General features: G+C 38.3%; 1 protein-coding gene across 3 annotated transcripts in view; it reads left to right on the plus strand.

Annotated features, from left to right (window-relative positions):
• Positions 1–16,837, plus strand: part of IFT88 (intraflagellar transport 88) — a 158,030-nt gene that overhangs the window by 73,380 nt on the left and 67,813 nt on the right. For all 3 annotated transcript variants that reach the window (XM_059377501.1, XM_059377503.1, XM_059377504.1), the window contains 2 exons: positions 6,427–6,526; positions 10,874–10,960. In XM_059377501.1, the coding sequence (XP_059233484.1) occupies positions 6,427–6,526; positions 10,874–10,960 (187 nt within the window). The remainder of the gene's footprint in view (positions 1–6,426; positions 6,527–10,873; positions 10,961–16,837) is intronic.

The following is a 16,837-nucleotide window of genomic DNA, read 5'->3' on the forward strand; positions in this document are numbered from 1 at the left end:
GCATTATTTGGATTTTTCATTATTAATTATTCTGTCACTATATTTTTGTTAGCTCATTTGTATGGGGTTAAAATTATTTTTAACCTTTATGTGGTTAAATATAAAGCACATAAGAATTACGAACCAATAACATCAGCTCAGTGATTTATTACAAAGCAAACACCCATGTATGTAACCCCTATCTAGATTAATAACATTTAAAGAATAGAACATAGTCAGCACCTTAGTAGTTCTGCTGTGCCCATCTCAAACACTGCCCTTCCCATTCTGATGGGTGATGGGTATCTTGACTTAAATGGTAATCACTTCCTAGCTTTTTTACAGACTTTAACCACCTAACCAGTCTTCCCTTTAGTTTTGCATTTTTTTGAACATTATATAGGTGGACTTGTGCTATGCATATTGTTTCATGTGTGGTGTCTTTTACTCTGTGTGGCAGTTGTCAGTGTTGTTGCATGTAGCTCTGGTTTGTTCATCTTCATTGCTATGTAGTGGTGCATCTGTACAATGGATATTACTCTTGACTGTGAGAAATTGCGATAGAGAAGTTTATTACTCACAGGTCCTAGAGGAAGTACAAGTGGAGGCACCATACAGGGAAGTCAAGACAGGGTACAGGCAGAAAGAAAGGCTGTAGCTGGGGTACATGCCATATTAGGGTCCATGAGTGGAATGTTTTGAGCTCATGGGATAAGGCCAGATTGGTCAATTCAAACCAAAAAGAGGGAGCTTTGGTAAGCTCCATGAGAATCTTATGTAGGAGGTAGACAAGGAGAAGGTCCTGGGAGATGGGGGAGACTCTTGATCACAAGGCTTTTGTGGAAGACATATCAGGAACTTAGATTTGCTTGGGCTCTGCAGACTGCTGTCTGGGACATGCATTTGCATCAGGGGCTAGTGTCAGTTTTTGGTCCCTGCTTAGCCAGGCCAAACAAGATGGACAGTGGGACAGCAGTACCATGCAGTAGCTTAGTGAAAGTCTGGACATTGCTTTTCAAATGTTTTCTCCTAGTCTGTGTCTTGTCTTCCATTTCTCTTGACCTACCGGGAAATTAATTGGTATTTCATTCAAATCTATAGATCAGGCTGGAGAGTATCTTTAAAATGTTTACTTTTCAAATTTGTAAGTACAATACATTTCTCCACTTAGGTCTCTGTAATTTCTTTCAAATACTTTTTAGCTTTGTGGGTTTTTTTTTTTTTTTTCAGATTTTATTTATTTATTTGACAGACACAAGTAGGCAGAGAGGCAGGCAGAGAGAGAGGGGGGAAGCAGGCTCCCCGCCAAGCAGAGAGCCCAATGTAGGGCTTGGTCCCAGGAACCTGGGATCGTGACCTGAGCCAAAGGCAGAGGCTTTAATCTACTGACCCACCCAGGCACCCACAAATACTTTCTTTAGTTTTAAGTCTAGAGAGCTGCATGTCTTTTGTTATACTTATTCCTACATGTTTGATTCTTGATGGTATAGGGCATAGTATTAAAATTTCATTTTCTACTTGTGCTTTTCTAGTATGTAGATATATAGTTGATTTTAGATATTGATCTTTATCCATTGACCTTAATACATTTACTTACTAAATGTATTAAATGCAGATAGTCATCTCTAGATGTTTTTGGGTTATCTATATGAACACTTGCTATCCATAGATAATGACAGTTTATTTCTTTTTGCCCAATCTTTATGCTTCTTTTTGTTTTTTTCCTTCATTGCACTGGCTTTGATACCAGTTCTGTGCTGAATTGAAGTGGTGATAAAATAGGCATTTTTGTTTTGTTCCTGATCTCACAGGGTAAAGTTTTCCACAACTTGCCATAAGTATGATGCTTGCTATAGGACTCCTACACGTACTCTTTATCATATGAAGGAATGTTTCCTTTTCTTTCTGGTTAGCTAAGAGTTTTTATGAAAATCTATATATCAAAAAATCGTAAGATCGATTTTTGAATGTTAAATCATCTGAATGAACTCTACTTGATTGTGATGTATTATCCTTTTAAAATATCACTGGATTTGATTTGGTGATCTTTAGCTGAGGATTTTTGCACCCACATTAGTGAGAAAAATGAAGTCTGTAATTTTAAGAATTTATTATTTGAGAGAGAGAGAGAGTGAGCAAGTCCCAGTGGGGGGGACAGTGGAAAAGGGAAAGAGACTCTCAAGCTGATTCCCCACTGAGCCCAACACGAGGCTCAATCCTATTACCCCAATATCATTACCTGAGCTGAAATCAAGAGCTGGACACTCAACTGACGGAGCCACCCAGATGCCCCTGAAATTTGTAATTAAAAAAAATAATGTCTTTGATTTTGTTACAGGGGTAAACTGTCTTTATGCCACAAGTTCAGATATTTCCCCCCCGCCAGAGGAGGGGATTGGCTTTTTTTTTTTTTTAAACAATTGGAGGAATTCACTAGTAAAGCCATCTGCATTTGAAGTTTTCTCTGTAAGAAGAGTTTTATTGAACAGATCCTACCTTTTTAATAAACAAAAGACTTCAGTTTTCTTCTCATGTCACTTTGATAAGATGTATTTTATCCTTATTTATTTTTGTTTGCTTATTCTTTTTTTCATAATTTTTAATTTTTTTATTAGCATATAATATATTATTAGCCCCAGGGGTACAGGTTGGTGAATCGCCAGGTTTAAAAACTTCATAGCACTTACCTTCCCCAATGTCCATAATCCCACCACCCTCTCCTTACCCCCCTCCCCCCGGAAACCCTTAGTTTGTTTTGTGAGATTAAGAGTCTCTTATGGTTTGTCTCCCTCCCAATACCATCTTGTTTCTTTTTCTTTTCCTACCCCCTAAACCCCCACATTGCCTCTCAACTTCCTCATATCAGGGAGATAATAAGATAATTGTCTTTCTCCGATTGACTTTTTTTACTCAGCATAATACCCTCTAGTTCCATCCACGTCATCACAAATGGCAAGATTTCATTTCTTTTGGTGGCTGTATAGTATTCCATTGTATATATATACCACATCTTCTTTATCCATTCATCTGTTGATGGACATCTAGGTTCTTTCCTTTGTATATATATACACCACATCTTCTTTATCCATTCATCTGTTGATGGACATCTAGGTTCTTTCCATAGTCTGGACAGTGGACAGTGCTGCTATAAACATTCAGGTGCACATGCCCCTTTGGATCACTACATTTGTATCTTTAGGGTAAATACCCAGTAGTTTGTTTGCTTATTCTTTTAGCTATTGAGAAAGTTGTGTTAAAAGTTATTTTTTTTACTGGGGCACCTGGGTGGCTCAGTTGGGCGACTGCCTTCAGCTCAGGTCATGATACCGGGGTACTGGGATCAAGCCCTGCATCAGGCTTCTGGGTCAGTGGGGAGCCTGCTTCTCCCTCTCCTACTCTCCTGCTTGTGTTCTGTCTCTCTCTCTATCAAATAAATAAAATCTTTAAAAAAAAAAAAGGTTTTTATTTTTTTATTTCTTTATTCTTCAGATGTATTAACTTTTGTTTTATATTATTTTGAAGTTATGTTATTAGGTGTATGAAGATTTAGAATGGGGTATATCCTTGGTGGATTAATAAGCCCTTTTTAATTAAGTGGTGTCCTTTATTACTTCTAATAATGTTTCTTGCCTTTAAGTTTGCATTTTTTGTTTTCTTTTGGCTACTGGTATTTCTTTTTTTCACTTTACTTTTGGTGATTCTATATTCCTAATTTAAGGTGTGTCTCTTTTAAGTAATAAAAAGTTAAGATTCAAACTGAGTGGCAGATGTTTCTGGAATACCTTTCCGCAATGTGGTTTAGAGTCTCTATCCCTGCATTCTTGTATTCCTTTATTATAGTTCTTATACAGAACTAAATTTCCTGGTCTGCTTCACCTGCAAGGGCATGAACCATATTCTGTTTACCCTTTTAGTCCCTGAACCAAGTATAATGGAGCCCTTGCAGTCTTAGTAGGCTACTTTGTTGGGGTGGATTTGGGAACAGAGTGTCATTCAAAGGGGTACTGTGCAGGCACGGCTTCACGTCCTCTATCCCCACTGCAAGCAGAGAGGCTCTTTCATAAGTCAAGGATAAAATAGAAGATTCTACCTGAGGAAAAGGATCTTCTGCTATAATGTTTTTAAATTATTTGTCCAAGCTAGGAGTATCTGAGTGGCTCAGTCAGTTAAATGTCCAACTCTTGATTTCAGCTCAGGTCATGATCTTAGGGTAGTGAGCTTAGGGTAGTGAGATTGAGCCCCATATTGGGCTCCACAATCAGTGGGGAGTCTGCTTGAGATTCTCTTTCTCCCTCTGCCTTGCCTCACCATATTCATTCTCTCTCTCTCTCTTTTTCAAATAAATAAATAAATCTTAAAAAAAAAAAATTCTTGTCCAGGCCATTGGATTTGAAATATTTTTGAACCAGACCTTGGTAAGAAATTTATTTTACATTGTTTACTGAAATAAGTTGCATGAAACAGTCCTTGTCCTTTGATATTTTATATGTTCTGTTTTTTTTTAAATAACTGATTTCAGTTGACTTCAATTTGAAGAATAGGCTTGGTGTCAATAAAAATTGGGCTCAAATTCTTACTTGACAGTTTTCTAGATGTGTGATCTTAGATCTTCCATATTTGTATCTCTAAACAGAGACCGTTCCTATCTTTCAGGGTTGTTGTGAGGATTAAATGTGATAATGCTTATAAAGGAATCTGTGCAGTGTCTGATATATAGTTAAAAACAAATGTTCTGTGTGATTTGGGGAACAGATCTATGATAGTCTGTTCAAGTTGGACATAAAACTTAAACATATTCTACAAGTTCTATAGAATTTTTTTCACCATCAGAACATTTAAGATGAAAAAATAAATAGAAATACTTTTAACCTGTTACAAATTGAAATTGTTTTAGTAGTTAATTAAAAAATGAGACTATAATAGTTTGTATTTCTTTGGTGTTAGTTGTGATCTCTCCTCTTTCATTCATGATTTTATTTATTTGGGTCCTTTCTCTTTTCTTTTTGATAAGTCGGGCCAGGGGTTTATCAATTTTATTAATTCTTTCAAAGAACCAGCTCCTAGTTTCGTTGATTTGTTCTATTGTTTTTTTGGTTTCTATTTCATTGATTTCTGCTCTGATCTTTATGATTTCTCTTCTCCTGCTGGGCTTAGGGTTTCTTTCTTGTTCTTTCTCCAGCTCCTTTAGGTGTAGGGTTAGGTTGTGTACCTGAGACCTTTCTTGTTTCTTGAGAAAGGCTTGTACCGCTATATATTTTCCTCTCAGGACTGCCTTTGTTGTGTCCCACAGATTTTGAACCGTTGTGTTTTCATTATCATTTGTTTCCATGATTTTTTTCAATTCTTCTTTAATTTCCCGGTTGACCCATTCATTCTTTAGAAGGATACTGTTTAGTCTCCATGTATTTGGGTTCTTTCCAAACTTCCTTTTGTGGTTGAGTTCTAGCTTTAGAGCATTGTGGTCTGAAAATATGCAGGGAATGATCCCAATCTTTTGACACCGGTTGAGTCCTGATTTAGGACCGAGGATGTGATCTATTCTGGAGAATGTTCCATGTGCACTAGAGAAGAATGTGTATTCTGTTGCTTTGGGATGAAATATTCTGAATATATCTGTGATGTCCATCTGGTCCAGTGTGTCATTTAAGGCCTTTATTTCCTTGCTGATCTTTTGCTTGGATGACCTGTCCATTTCAGTGAGGGGAGTGTTAAAGTCCCCTACTATCATTGTATTATTGTTGATGTGTTTCTTTGATTTTGTTATTAATTGGTTTATATAGTTGGCTGCTCCCACATGAAATCTTGCCATTTGCAACAACATGGATGGAACTAGAGCGTATCATGCTTAGCGAAATAAGTCAAGCAGAGAAAGACAACTATCATATGATCTCCCTGATATGAGGAAGTGGTGATGCAACATGGAGGCTTAAGTGGGTAGAAGAAGAATAAATGAAACAAGATGGGATTGGGAGGGAGACAAACCATAAGTGACTCTTAATCTCACAAAACAAACTGAGGGTTGCCGGGGGGAGGGGGTTTGGGAGAAGGGGCTGGGATTATGGACATTGGGGAGGGTATGTGCTTTGGTGAGTGCTGTGAAGTGTGTAAACCTGGTGATTCACAGACCTGTACCCCTGGGGATAAAAATATATGTTTATAAAAAATAAAAAATTAAAAAAAAAATGAGACTATACATATCAACCCAATTTTATTTAAAATACCATAAATAATTAGAAGTGACAATAAACCAAAGTTAATTTAGATAAGATTAGTGTACAAACTAAACAATTCAGCAACTTACTCCCTGCTTCGCAACAAATCTGGTGCTTAGCCTTAGATAGCACAAGCGACCCTTAGACATTATTTTGAAAAGTCAGAAGGAACTCACCAACAACATAAATATGCCAAAACAAAATAAAATAACTTTTTTTATGCTTTCCATTATAGGTGTGTTGAAGTTGTGAAAGCTTCTCAGTATGTAGAGTTAGCAAATGATCTGGAAATAAACAAAGCAATTACATACTTGAGACAAAAGGACTTTAATCAAGTAAGTTTTTAAAAGTTGTAGATGAAGTTTTATATGTTAACTGGTGAAAGCAATAATCTTGTGAAGCTGTTTCTAGATTATTGTTATCTGTGATTATTCCAAAGTTGAGTAATATTTTTATTTGTCTTAACATCATTTCCAAAAATATAATATCACTTTAATTTTGATGTGTTTGTCTTGTTTGTCCCCATGTAAATACTGTTCATGTAAAGCATAGGTCCTAAATTATTAAACCATATTCTAGTTCAGAGATCAACTTTCCCCTAGAGGTTTTCAAACTGTTTCCTAAAGCTTTAAGGTTTTTTAGAATCAGGGAATGCCAGGAGCCCAACTAGTAGCCTGATGCTTCCATTTGCTTTGCTCACCAGAGTAGCTTTCTTGTTACCTGTTTTGTATATTTGATTTACTTATTAACCTTGCATTGGGCATAAAAAGGTCCCATTGCTAAACACAGTTTCATAATGCTCCAGGAGCTCTTGCTGGTACCACTGCTACCTTGCTACCTTAGGTCAAGATGGAATGGGTACTCTACCTTCAGTGGTCTCTCTCAAATGAGACCTGGTTGTGACAAGGCCTAGAAGAGTAGACAGCTTTAAAAAGGAAGGATGGGGGTGACAATAACTGAAGAGAAGGAACAAAATGAAACCTGATATCCTGGTTCATAAAACCAATGATTAGTGTCAAATGTGTCTATAACTAGAAAACTCAGCTCCTCCCAAGTTTAGACCCAGAGAGGTAGGGCCAGAAGAAGCCACATTATCTTTACTGCATCCTGTCCCAAGCCTGTGTTTCAGTTTTTCTTCCTACCTAAGGTCTTCCTTTTGTCTAGGAGACAACAGAATGACTAACTTCTTTCTAGAGAAGTGGGGAGATAAACCCCAGGGCTCATGCAATCATTATATGATTAATATAATGCAGTCCCATAGACTGGTTCCATTGTATATATGCATTTAGTATACTTAACCTTTTTTTGGCATTTGTAAAGCACCAAAAAGACTTTCAAAGTACCTTTATGTCTCTTGTGTCATTCGATCATCACACTTGCAGTCATTACACTCGCGGTCATTAGAAATGCCAGTGATGATTGGGGTGCCTGGGTGCTTCAGTTGGTTAAGTGGCTACCTTCAGCTCAGGTCATGATCCCAGCGTCCTGGATCAAGCGCCACATCAGGCTCCCTGCTCAGCTGAGAGCCTGCTTCTCTCCCCCTCCCTCTGTCTGCCACTCTGCCTAGTTGTGCTCTCTCTCCGTCAAATAAATAAATTTTTAAAAAATGCAGCGATAACTCTCTATAACTGTTGTAACGCTTTTCCAGTAAAAGTGAAGTCACAAAAATTGGTCTTTATTATGTTGCCAATGTCATCTCTGCACCAAAAAAATAATTTTTTATGTGTGTGAAAAGTACTGTTACAGGTGACAAAGTAGAAAAAACCATATTTGCCAGTTTTCTCTTGATACTTTATTTTGTCTTTTTGAAAGATTTAAGTGTATTACTGTTGTTTTTAAATTGTCTAGTAAAGGAGAAACTCTAATTTCTTCATGTTAAATTTCATTTTAGAATTCACTTAACGCAAATCATATTGTTTGCCACTTACCTAGCTATTCTCCTTTGAAATACCTTATGCTCCATTTGCATTTTCAAGATTTTAATTTTACGTATGCTTTAAAAATGTAATCTCTGCTTTCTTTTCAACATTGCTGCTTTGACTTTGTGTTTCTTTTATTTGTATATTGTAAGTATGATGAGGTGGGTATGACACAACCTTAGTTGAAAGGAACCCTGTTAGATTAAAATGGATTGAGTTGACATAACTCATAATGATAATTTGATGAGGACTACTTTATTTACAATTCAAAATAAAAGAGAAAAATGTATGCCTTCTTATATGAGGTTATAATTATATAGTTAAGTAAAGATGCTGAAATCTCAGAGTATGGTTCTTTGTGATGATAGTGCTGTTTTGTACTCACCTTTGTAATAGAGAAGGAATCCACCAAAAAGCCGAAGGTAGATGAAATGAAGTAGTTTGTCATAAAGGCCAGTGATAATGTATGGACAGATGCAATGGAATACAGAAACCAGTAGGTAGATGGTATCATTCAGAAAAGAAACCCAAAATGGAGATATATCTATTTTCCTAACCATTTGGGGGGGGGGAACATAATGCAAACTATCAATGTTTATTTTCATTATTTGTTTTGCTCTTCAGAACTAAATTTAATTTTACTAGGTGTACTTTTATCAGTTTCACTTGTAAATGAATTGATGTATAATATTTTCTTTTTAAAAACAGATATATTGGCTATGCCTTTATTGACATGTAAAGAACGGTTATGAAAACAACCCATTTCAAAGCTAGATATCCTGGGAATGTTCCCTTTATTAGAATAATTTTATAGCTTTTTTTTTTAGAGTGATTTAGAGTTTAGAAATTTAAAATACGAAATATCTTTTTATTCTCTCATATTTTTTAATGTTGTAAAGTGTGGGGCACTTGGGTGTCTCAGTCAGTTGAGTAGCCATTTGGTTTTGGCTTAGGTCATGATCTTGGTCTCAGCACTCAGCGTGGAGTCTGCTTGAGGATTTTTTTCTGTCTCCTCCCTCTGCCCCTCTCCCCACTCATACATTCATGTGCTTGTACTCTCTCTCTCTCTCTCTCTCACACACACAAATAAATAAATAAGTCTTTAAACAAATGTTGTAAAGTTCAAAATACTTATGTTATCTCTTTTAAATAGTGGTTTAAGATTATGTTGCTTTTTATATGTATTGTTTGAATTCATTAGTAACCTTTTGAGAGGAGAATAATTTGTTGTTATATGTAGTCTTAATGTCTTGTTACTAATGAGCCACAAGGTAACAAGATGAAAATTTAAAAATCTAAGACATTTTCTTGACTAATATGAATAGTTATTTCTAAAAGGAATGATGTAAACAACTATATAGCATACTGGGTTTTTTTTTAACTGTTGTTGGTTTGCTTTTGCTTTATGGATATCATAAATATCAGAAAACAGTTTTTTTCCTCTGCACTTTACTTCAGAGAACTTAATAGATGTGTGAGTTAAATCTGTTCATATGCCTTCTATTTTAAATCAACACATTATATTTATTTTGACACACTCTAAAGGTAAAGATTAAAACGTCTATTTTTATTCAAAGTGAAATACAGCTTATAAAACCTAGAGATTCAAAATAGCAGTAACTTCTACATTAATAGCCATGGAGGTTGTGTAAAGAGTCAATGAGATAACTTCTACAGGATGTACAGTGTAAACAGCAGTAATTTCTGAGGTGCATCTTAGGAACTTCTTGGCAATTCTGTCAAAGATCCTTCCAAGAAAGTAAGTGAGATTCTCAGAAGTGAGCTTATGGTGTTGGGGTCTTTTTTCTTCCAGGGTTTACTTTGAAGAATTGTAAACTACAAGTCTAGAAACTTTCAGTGGTTTTCCTTAAAATAATCAAAAAACCTTGAAAAGAATAATTACCTATATTATAACCAATATATGTAGAATCTAGTATTTTAAAATCTTTTATCCTTAACAAAATTGAGTCAGTACACTTAATGGTACTTCATATGAGCTCAAACACTTGCATGACACAGATTTGTCAGGTATTTTCAATATTAGGTGGCTCTTGACCATCATAAAAACTAAAGTAGGATTTTTGGTTGGACTCAACTCTCCCTAAGAGCAGAAGGTGCCAAGAAGCCAAGCATTTTCTATTCAGTAAATTTATTTTGAAGGAAGGAAGGAAAACTCATTGCCTTCCTCCACTTTTTTTCTCCTGTTATTTCTCAGGCATTTCTAGGTTGAGTATTCACTCACCTTTCATGCTAAGTGTTTGACCATTCCAAATATCCTGTTTGGTTAGGATTGTCTCAGACTGGCCAAATGGTTAAAAATGCACTTTCATTCTCATGGCTTGAGAATATAATTATATTTAGATCTACTTAAGATTATTTTTTGTAATACTTCCAGAATTAGTTTCTGTCATCAGTTTTGGAAAATTATCGACAAATAGTCTTTCTTCCCTTTTTGGAACTCCAGTTACATTGCTATTAGACCTTTTCACTGGGTTCCTATATGTCTTTTATGTTCTTTCCTGAGACCTTTTCTTAATGTCTGGTTTTGGTTTGCTTATTTATTCTGAACATTTTCTAGGATCTTGACATTCAGATTCTGGTATGAAATTCTCATCTTATAATCTGTTTTCTTAAACATATTAATCCACTCCCTTTGTGTCCTAACCTGGCCTTATACTCTAGATACATTGATCTTTACCCCAACCTTAAGACTAAATAGTGTCATATTACAATGGTAGTAACTTCCAGATATTTCATTTCTAGGCTGTAGAGACCTTAAAAATGTTTGAAAAAAAGGACAGTAGAGTGAAAAGTGCAGCTGCAACCAACCTCTCATTTCTTTATTACTTGGTAAGTTTTGTTTTTTTTATACTAAGAGTTGATAATGTGATATTTTTATGTTGCTGAATTTCTGCCTGAAGAGCATGCCTAGAGAGGCTCCAAAGAAGATTAGTGGAGAATGTTAGTAGGATTGGGTGTCTAGAGGGTCTGGTCATGACAAGTTCTGGGCCAGGGACCATGTCTATGGACATGAGCAAGAGGATCATCTCAGAAATAGAAGGGAGGGAGAAAAATTATGGTGCTAAGCATCACTCAGAGAAGTATAGAAAGTAGATCTGGGAGATGAACTAGAGTTTTGTTTTGTTTTGTTTTGTTTAGATAGAAAGGTAGGTGGGAGGGGCAGAGAGAGAAGGAGAGAGAGAATCTTGAGCAGGCTCCCCACCCAGTTTGAAATCCAACACAGGGACTGATGTCATGACACTGAAATCATGACCGAGCCAAAAATCAAGAGTCTGACACCTAACTGACTAAGCCACCCAGACACTCCCTATTTCAACACATGTTAATAGTAAAGAAAATGATGTTTCAGGTTAAATGATTTATGTAAGATGTAGTGTCACCATAAGAAGCGCACTTTGAGCATCTGCTGGATCCCAGTCTTGGGGAATACTAAAAGCCTAGAAGCTCACTAAAAGGGCACTTTCTTAATTTGGAACAAAGGAAGCATGCAGGGGGCGCCTGGGTGGCTCAGTGGGTTAAAGCCTCTGCCTTCAGCTCAGGTCATGATCTCAGGGTCCTGGGATGGAGCCCCACATCTGGCTCTGCTCAGCAGGGAGTCTGCTTCCCTCCCCCTCCCCCCACCGCCTGCCTCTCTGCCTACTTATAATCTCTGTCTGTCAAATAAACAAATGAAATCTTTAAAAAAAAAAAAAAAAAGCATGCAGGTAGCCTAGGAGGAAAGAGGGAAGTTTGGTTGAAAGTAGAGAATAATTGGGGCACCTGGGTGGCTCAGTGAGTTAAGCCTCTGCCTTCGGCTCAGGTCATGATCCCAGGGGCCTGGGATCGAGTCCCGCATTGGGCTCTCTGCTCAGCAGGGAGCCTGCTTCTCCTCATCTCTCTCTCTGTCTGTCTCTCTGCCTATTTGTGATCTCTCTCTCTGTCAAATAAATAAATAAAATCTTTAAAAAAAAAAAAGAAAGTAGAGAATAATTAATTAATATAGGTGATGAGTGCTTCAGAAATTCAGTGGAGAGAGACTTGGGTGGCTCAGTTGGTTGAGCATCTGCATTCAGCTCAGGTCATGACCCCAGGGTCCTGGGATTAAGCCATGCATCCAGCTCCTTGCTCAGCGGGGAGCCTGCTCCTCCCTCCGCCTGCCACTCCCCCAGCTCGTGCTTGCTCTCTCTTGCTCTCTGTCACATAAGTAAAATCTTTAAAAAAAAAAAAGAAAGAAAGAAAGAAATTCTGTGGAGGCAAATAACATTTTGGGAGACAAAAGGAATGAACAAAATCACAGAGGCAGAAAAGCTGGGAGGGAATGTATGCATAAGGATCACTGTATTTAGTTAAACTACATTTCTAGTCCCTCTTGGAACTTCTGATCTTTGCCCCACTGACAGTTACTGCTGTGTTGAACTACTGTTACAGTGGAAAGATGTTATTTCTTTCATGTGTTGTGATGCAAAGGAGCTCAGAACCACTGGTGAACAATGCTTCCAGTATCTTAAGTCTGGCAGGAGAGTGGTGCCAGGTGCAGGAGTAGAGGAGGCTGCAGATTAGGGGGAGAGGTGTTGAGCTTGTTTTTAAATATATTTTTTAAAATGTTTGTATCAGTGGTGATATATTTAAATAGAAATGTCCAGGAACACATGGAACTAATCTCAGATGGGAAGTTAGGGTTATATAAAATTTGATGATCATCTCTGATGAGGTTAAAGCTTTGATAATAGATGCTATGGGCTGATTGTGTCCCCTCCCCCAACCAAATTTCTATATTTCTATATTGAAGCCCAGGACTTTGAGAGATAATTAGGGTTGGATGAACTCAGGAGACGGATGAAGTTGTGAGAGTCCCCTGATGGGATTAGGACCATTACTAGAAAAGGAGGAACCAGAGCACACTCTCTACTATGTGAGGACACAGCAGGGAAGCCATCTGCAAACCAGGATATGGTTTTGACCAAACCCACATTTGCTGGCACCTTGATCTTGGATCTCTCAGCCTCCAGAACTATGAGAAATAAATGTTGCTCTTTAAGCCAGTCTGTAATTTTTGCTATAGCAGCCTAAACTAAGACAATAGAAAGTATTTCCAGGTGTGAGAGTGTAGTGCAGAACTGAGAACTAACTTTGGGATTCACATACGTTAAAGACACAAAAATAAGACTCAGATCAAGAAGAACAGAAAAGAACTACAGTATGATGTCTGAAGTAAAGGAAGGCACCAAGAGGAAGTATATAATATTGAAATCAGAGAGGTAGCACACAAGAATGAAGGGTCAGAAAAGGCCACTTTTGCTGGTGAGATAGCAAACTCATGAGTTGGGTATGAGCTTTCATAAAGTTTACTGGGCAGATCTCTTTGGATCCGCACCTCAGAGAGAAGGATTGGAAGCAGCAGTGAGGGGAGAAGGAAGTTGGGCTGTGACATAGTCACCACAGGCCTTAGCCAACCCTGCTGGACCCTCTGAATTGGGATGGCTAGGGGTGGGCCTTTGTACCTGTGCATCAACCAGTCATTGGATACAGCCTGCTCACCAGGAAGGGGTTGTGACTTTGGGCAAGGTGCCTCTTTCTCTTTGGGCTAGAGTGATTCACAGAGAGGGCTGACAGCTGAGGCTGATGGCCAGCAACATTCCCAGCACTTCTGAAGAACAAGTATGGGGGTCTGAAACACAGTCTCCATTACAGCCATTACATTTGAATTTAGAAAATCACTTGTAATTTTTGTAAAAATGGCTAAATTAGTGACCAAATGGACATTATTATCATATAGTGACAGAGTGGTTAAATAAGTGATCAAAGTTTGATGAATGTTTGGGTGGAGACTAAGAAGATTTTTTTAAAAAGAAGAAAAATGGTTAGATTTAGTTAACCAAGGAGAGTCATCACAGTATCTGATCAATAATTTGTTGCGCATCATTCTGAGGAAAATAGTTGTTTTGAGGCAAAATTGTGAGTCTGGTACATAGTCATATACATGATACATAATTGGATATGTATTGTTGATATCCAGCATGTAGTTGTATCAGTTTCTATTGTTCTGAAATAAGCTGCCCCAAAACATAGTGGTTAAAAATAACTGTGTATTAGCTCATATTCTACTGAAAATGCTGGGTTCACTTGGATGGTCCTTCTGCTGGTCTGGCCTGGGGTCACTCATCCTGCTGCCATATTCTGAGGCTTGACTGAGGCTGCATGGTACCAGTGCCTCCCTCACGTCAACAGCTGAGCTGCTGACCAGCAACTCATTCCTCCTCCTCCTTCTCTGGCAGGGGAGCCCAGACTTCTTACATGGGATAGAGTCCATAGGAGGAAACCCCAGGGCACTCGGGTACTTATCAGGCTCCTATGTGCACTGAATTTGTTGTTATTCTTTTTGGGCAAAGCAAACATGGAAGAGAACCATATAAGGGCCTGAATACTGGGAGGTGTGACTCTTTTGGGACCTTTATTTTAAAAGTCTGTCACTGCCTGCATTCAGTGCATCCTTTCCATATGCAAGTGATTACCCCTCCAAGGACACTCATAGTCTCAACACTCACAGCATCAGGTCTAAATAGAGATGGGGCTTTCTCAGACACAGGGCCTCTTGATCCAAAGGTCTGGGAACAGAAAAACATGCCATCTCCTCCATAGACTTAACATCCTGTGGTGTGAAAAGAACAGGGTAACTGTAATAGATACTCTTGTTCAAAAGGGGTAAGATGGAGGTACCTAGCAGACACTGGTTCTGAATGGGTCAGAAATCTAACTAAGTACATGGGGCCAGTGCCCCCTAAAGTAGGAAAAGGGAATATTCTTCAGGACCCAGCTTTGATCCTTGGGAGTGGTACGCCCAATCCTTTGGGCTCTGTTGCTTTTGGCTCTGCTTTCAGAGGGCACCTTCCTTTTACAAAAATAAATAACCAATACTTGTAGCTGATTAACTTTCTTAGCTTGCTTTGTTCCCAGAAAAATTGGGGACCCACAGGTCTTCTTTCATTTTGGACTGTGTCCCTTTAATCCAAGCTGGCAACACTTAAGCTGGTACAGTTCCCTTAAAAACTTGGCAGGTTTTCTATCTTATTGGGGGTGCCCCAAAAGCCACATCCACAGTTCTTTTCAAGGCAGACCCCTTTCCATTAGGTGTACAAGGCTTTTGTGGAATAGAGCCCCAAAGATACTTGGAAGCTTTTTTCTACCTGAGAGAGAAGGTCGGCTTTGCTACTCACTACCTTAAATCCTTCTGAGAGGGTTCCAAAGGGTATTACAGCCACACCCTTGATGTGATCTCTACCCTGCAACCAGTTCTTACTCTGAGACTCTTGCTGCTAAGAGAAACTAGAGATATGAAATAATTTTATTGTCCAGTCCAAACTAGAGATATGAAATAATTTTATTGTCCAGCCTATATTTCTTCTAAATTCAAGTTGGAAAATCTGAAGTTCTCTCTTAAGCTTCTTTCTCTTTGTGTACTTTATCATGCCCAGTTAAAGTAAGTTAATTGGCACTTTAAACCTCCTGCCTGGAGACCTCCTTGGCCACATGCACACATTTACTAAGTACACTTTCTAACTTCCAAGTCAATGTAGATGCCAGTTTTCCCAGTTGTTCCATGACTGTAAAATGCTGTCTACTCAACCTCTGATAGCAATTCCTTACTGCCTCTCCAGCCTCCAATAATGTGGTTCTAATGCTTCTCTAAATTTTGCCTATTGCCTAGTCCAAAAGATAAGGTTATATGTTTTAGTTTTTATGACAACAGCACCCCACTTTTAGGTATCATTTTTTATATCAAATACATGAATGTTCATAACAGCATTATTCATAGCAAACAAAAGTGGGTGGGCACAACCCAAGGTGTCCATCAACAATGAATGCATAGACAAAATGCGGCCTATCCATACAATGAGATTTATTGAGCTGTATACAGGGATGAAGCATTGATGCATAATACAACATGGATGAACCTTGAAAACATTATGCTAAGTGAAGGAAGCCAGACATAAAAAGCCACCTATTATATGATTATATTTATTATGAAATGTCCAGAATAGGCAAATCCATGGAGATGGAAAGTAGGTAATTGGCTGCCAGGGACCAGCGTGGGAAGGGGAATGGGGAATGATTGCTAATGGGTACAGGATATCTTGGGGGGGGGGTGTGAAAATATTCTGAAAATATTGGTGATAGTGGTGTAACTTTTTGCGAATGTATTAAAAACCACAGAAGTGTACATTTTTAGAAATGTGAATTGTATCTCAGTTTTTTAAAAGCTCACTAAGGGAAGCAGTCACTGTGGGTGTTTAGGGAGAAGGGATCTGGGAACCAGAAATTGCACAATAATGGAGGAGCTATGGAGGTGAAGGTGCAGAAGGAGAGTCAGAGGATCTGAACAGGGATCACCAATCAGTGAGTTAGTGGCCAAGCATGTCCAGCAGCCACCCAAAGGGGCCTTCATGGAAAGCCCTATGGAAAGCAATTGCCTCTGCACTATTGCCTCCTCTTTGGGTCCAGAGCCAAGCCCCGTCAGGTATCTGGGTCACTGTGGTCAGCTGGAACAGCTCAGTTGGGAAGAAGAGCCGGATGTGGAGTCAAATGAGGAATGAGGACAGGCTGGAACCCATAGGCATTTCTGCAACAATCCTGCCACTGATGACCGGAAAAAGACCTTCAGAGAATAAAAGCTGCTGCTTCATGGCTGCATTCCATGTGTCCTATGTGTTTCTTAAAGCCAACTCTAGA

Source organism: Mustela nigripes, chromosome 15 (assembly GCF_022355385.1).
Source record: "Mustela nigripes isolate SB6536 chromosome 15, MUSNIG.SB6536, whole genome shotgun sequence".
Taxonomy (NCBI): domain Eukaryota; kingdom Metazoa; phylum Chordata; class Mammalia; order Carnivora; family Mustelidae; genus Mustela; species Mustela nigripes.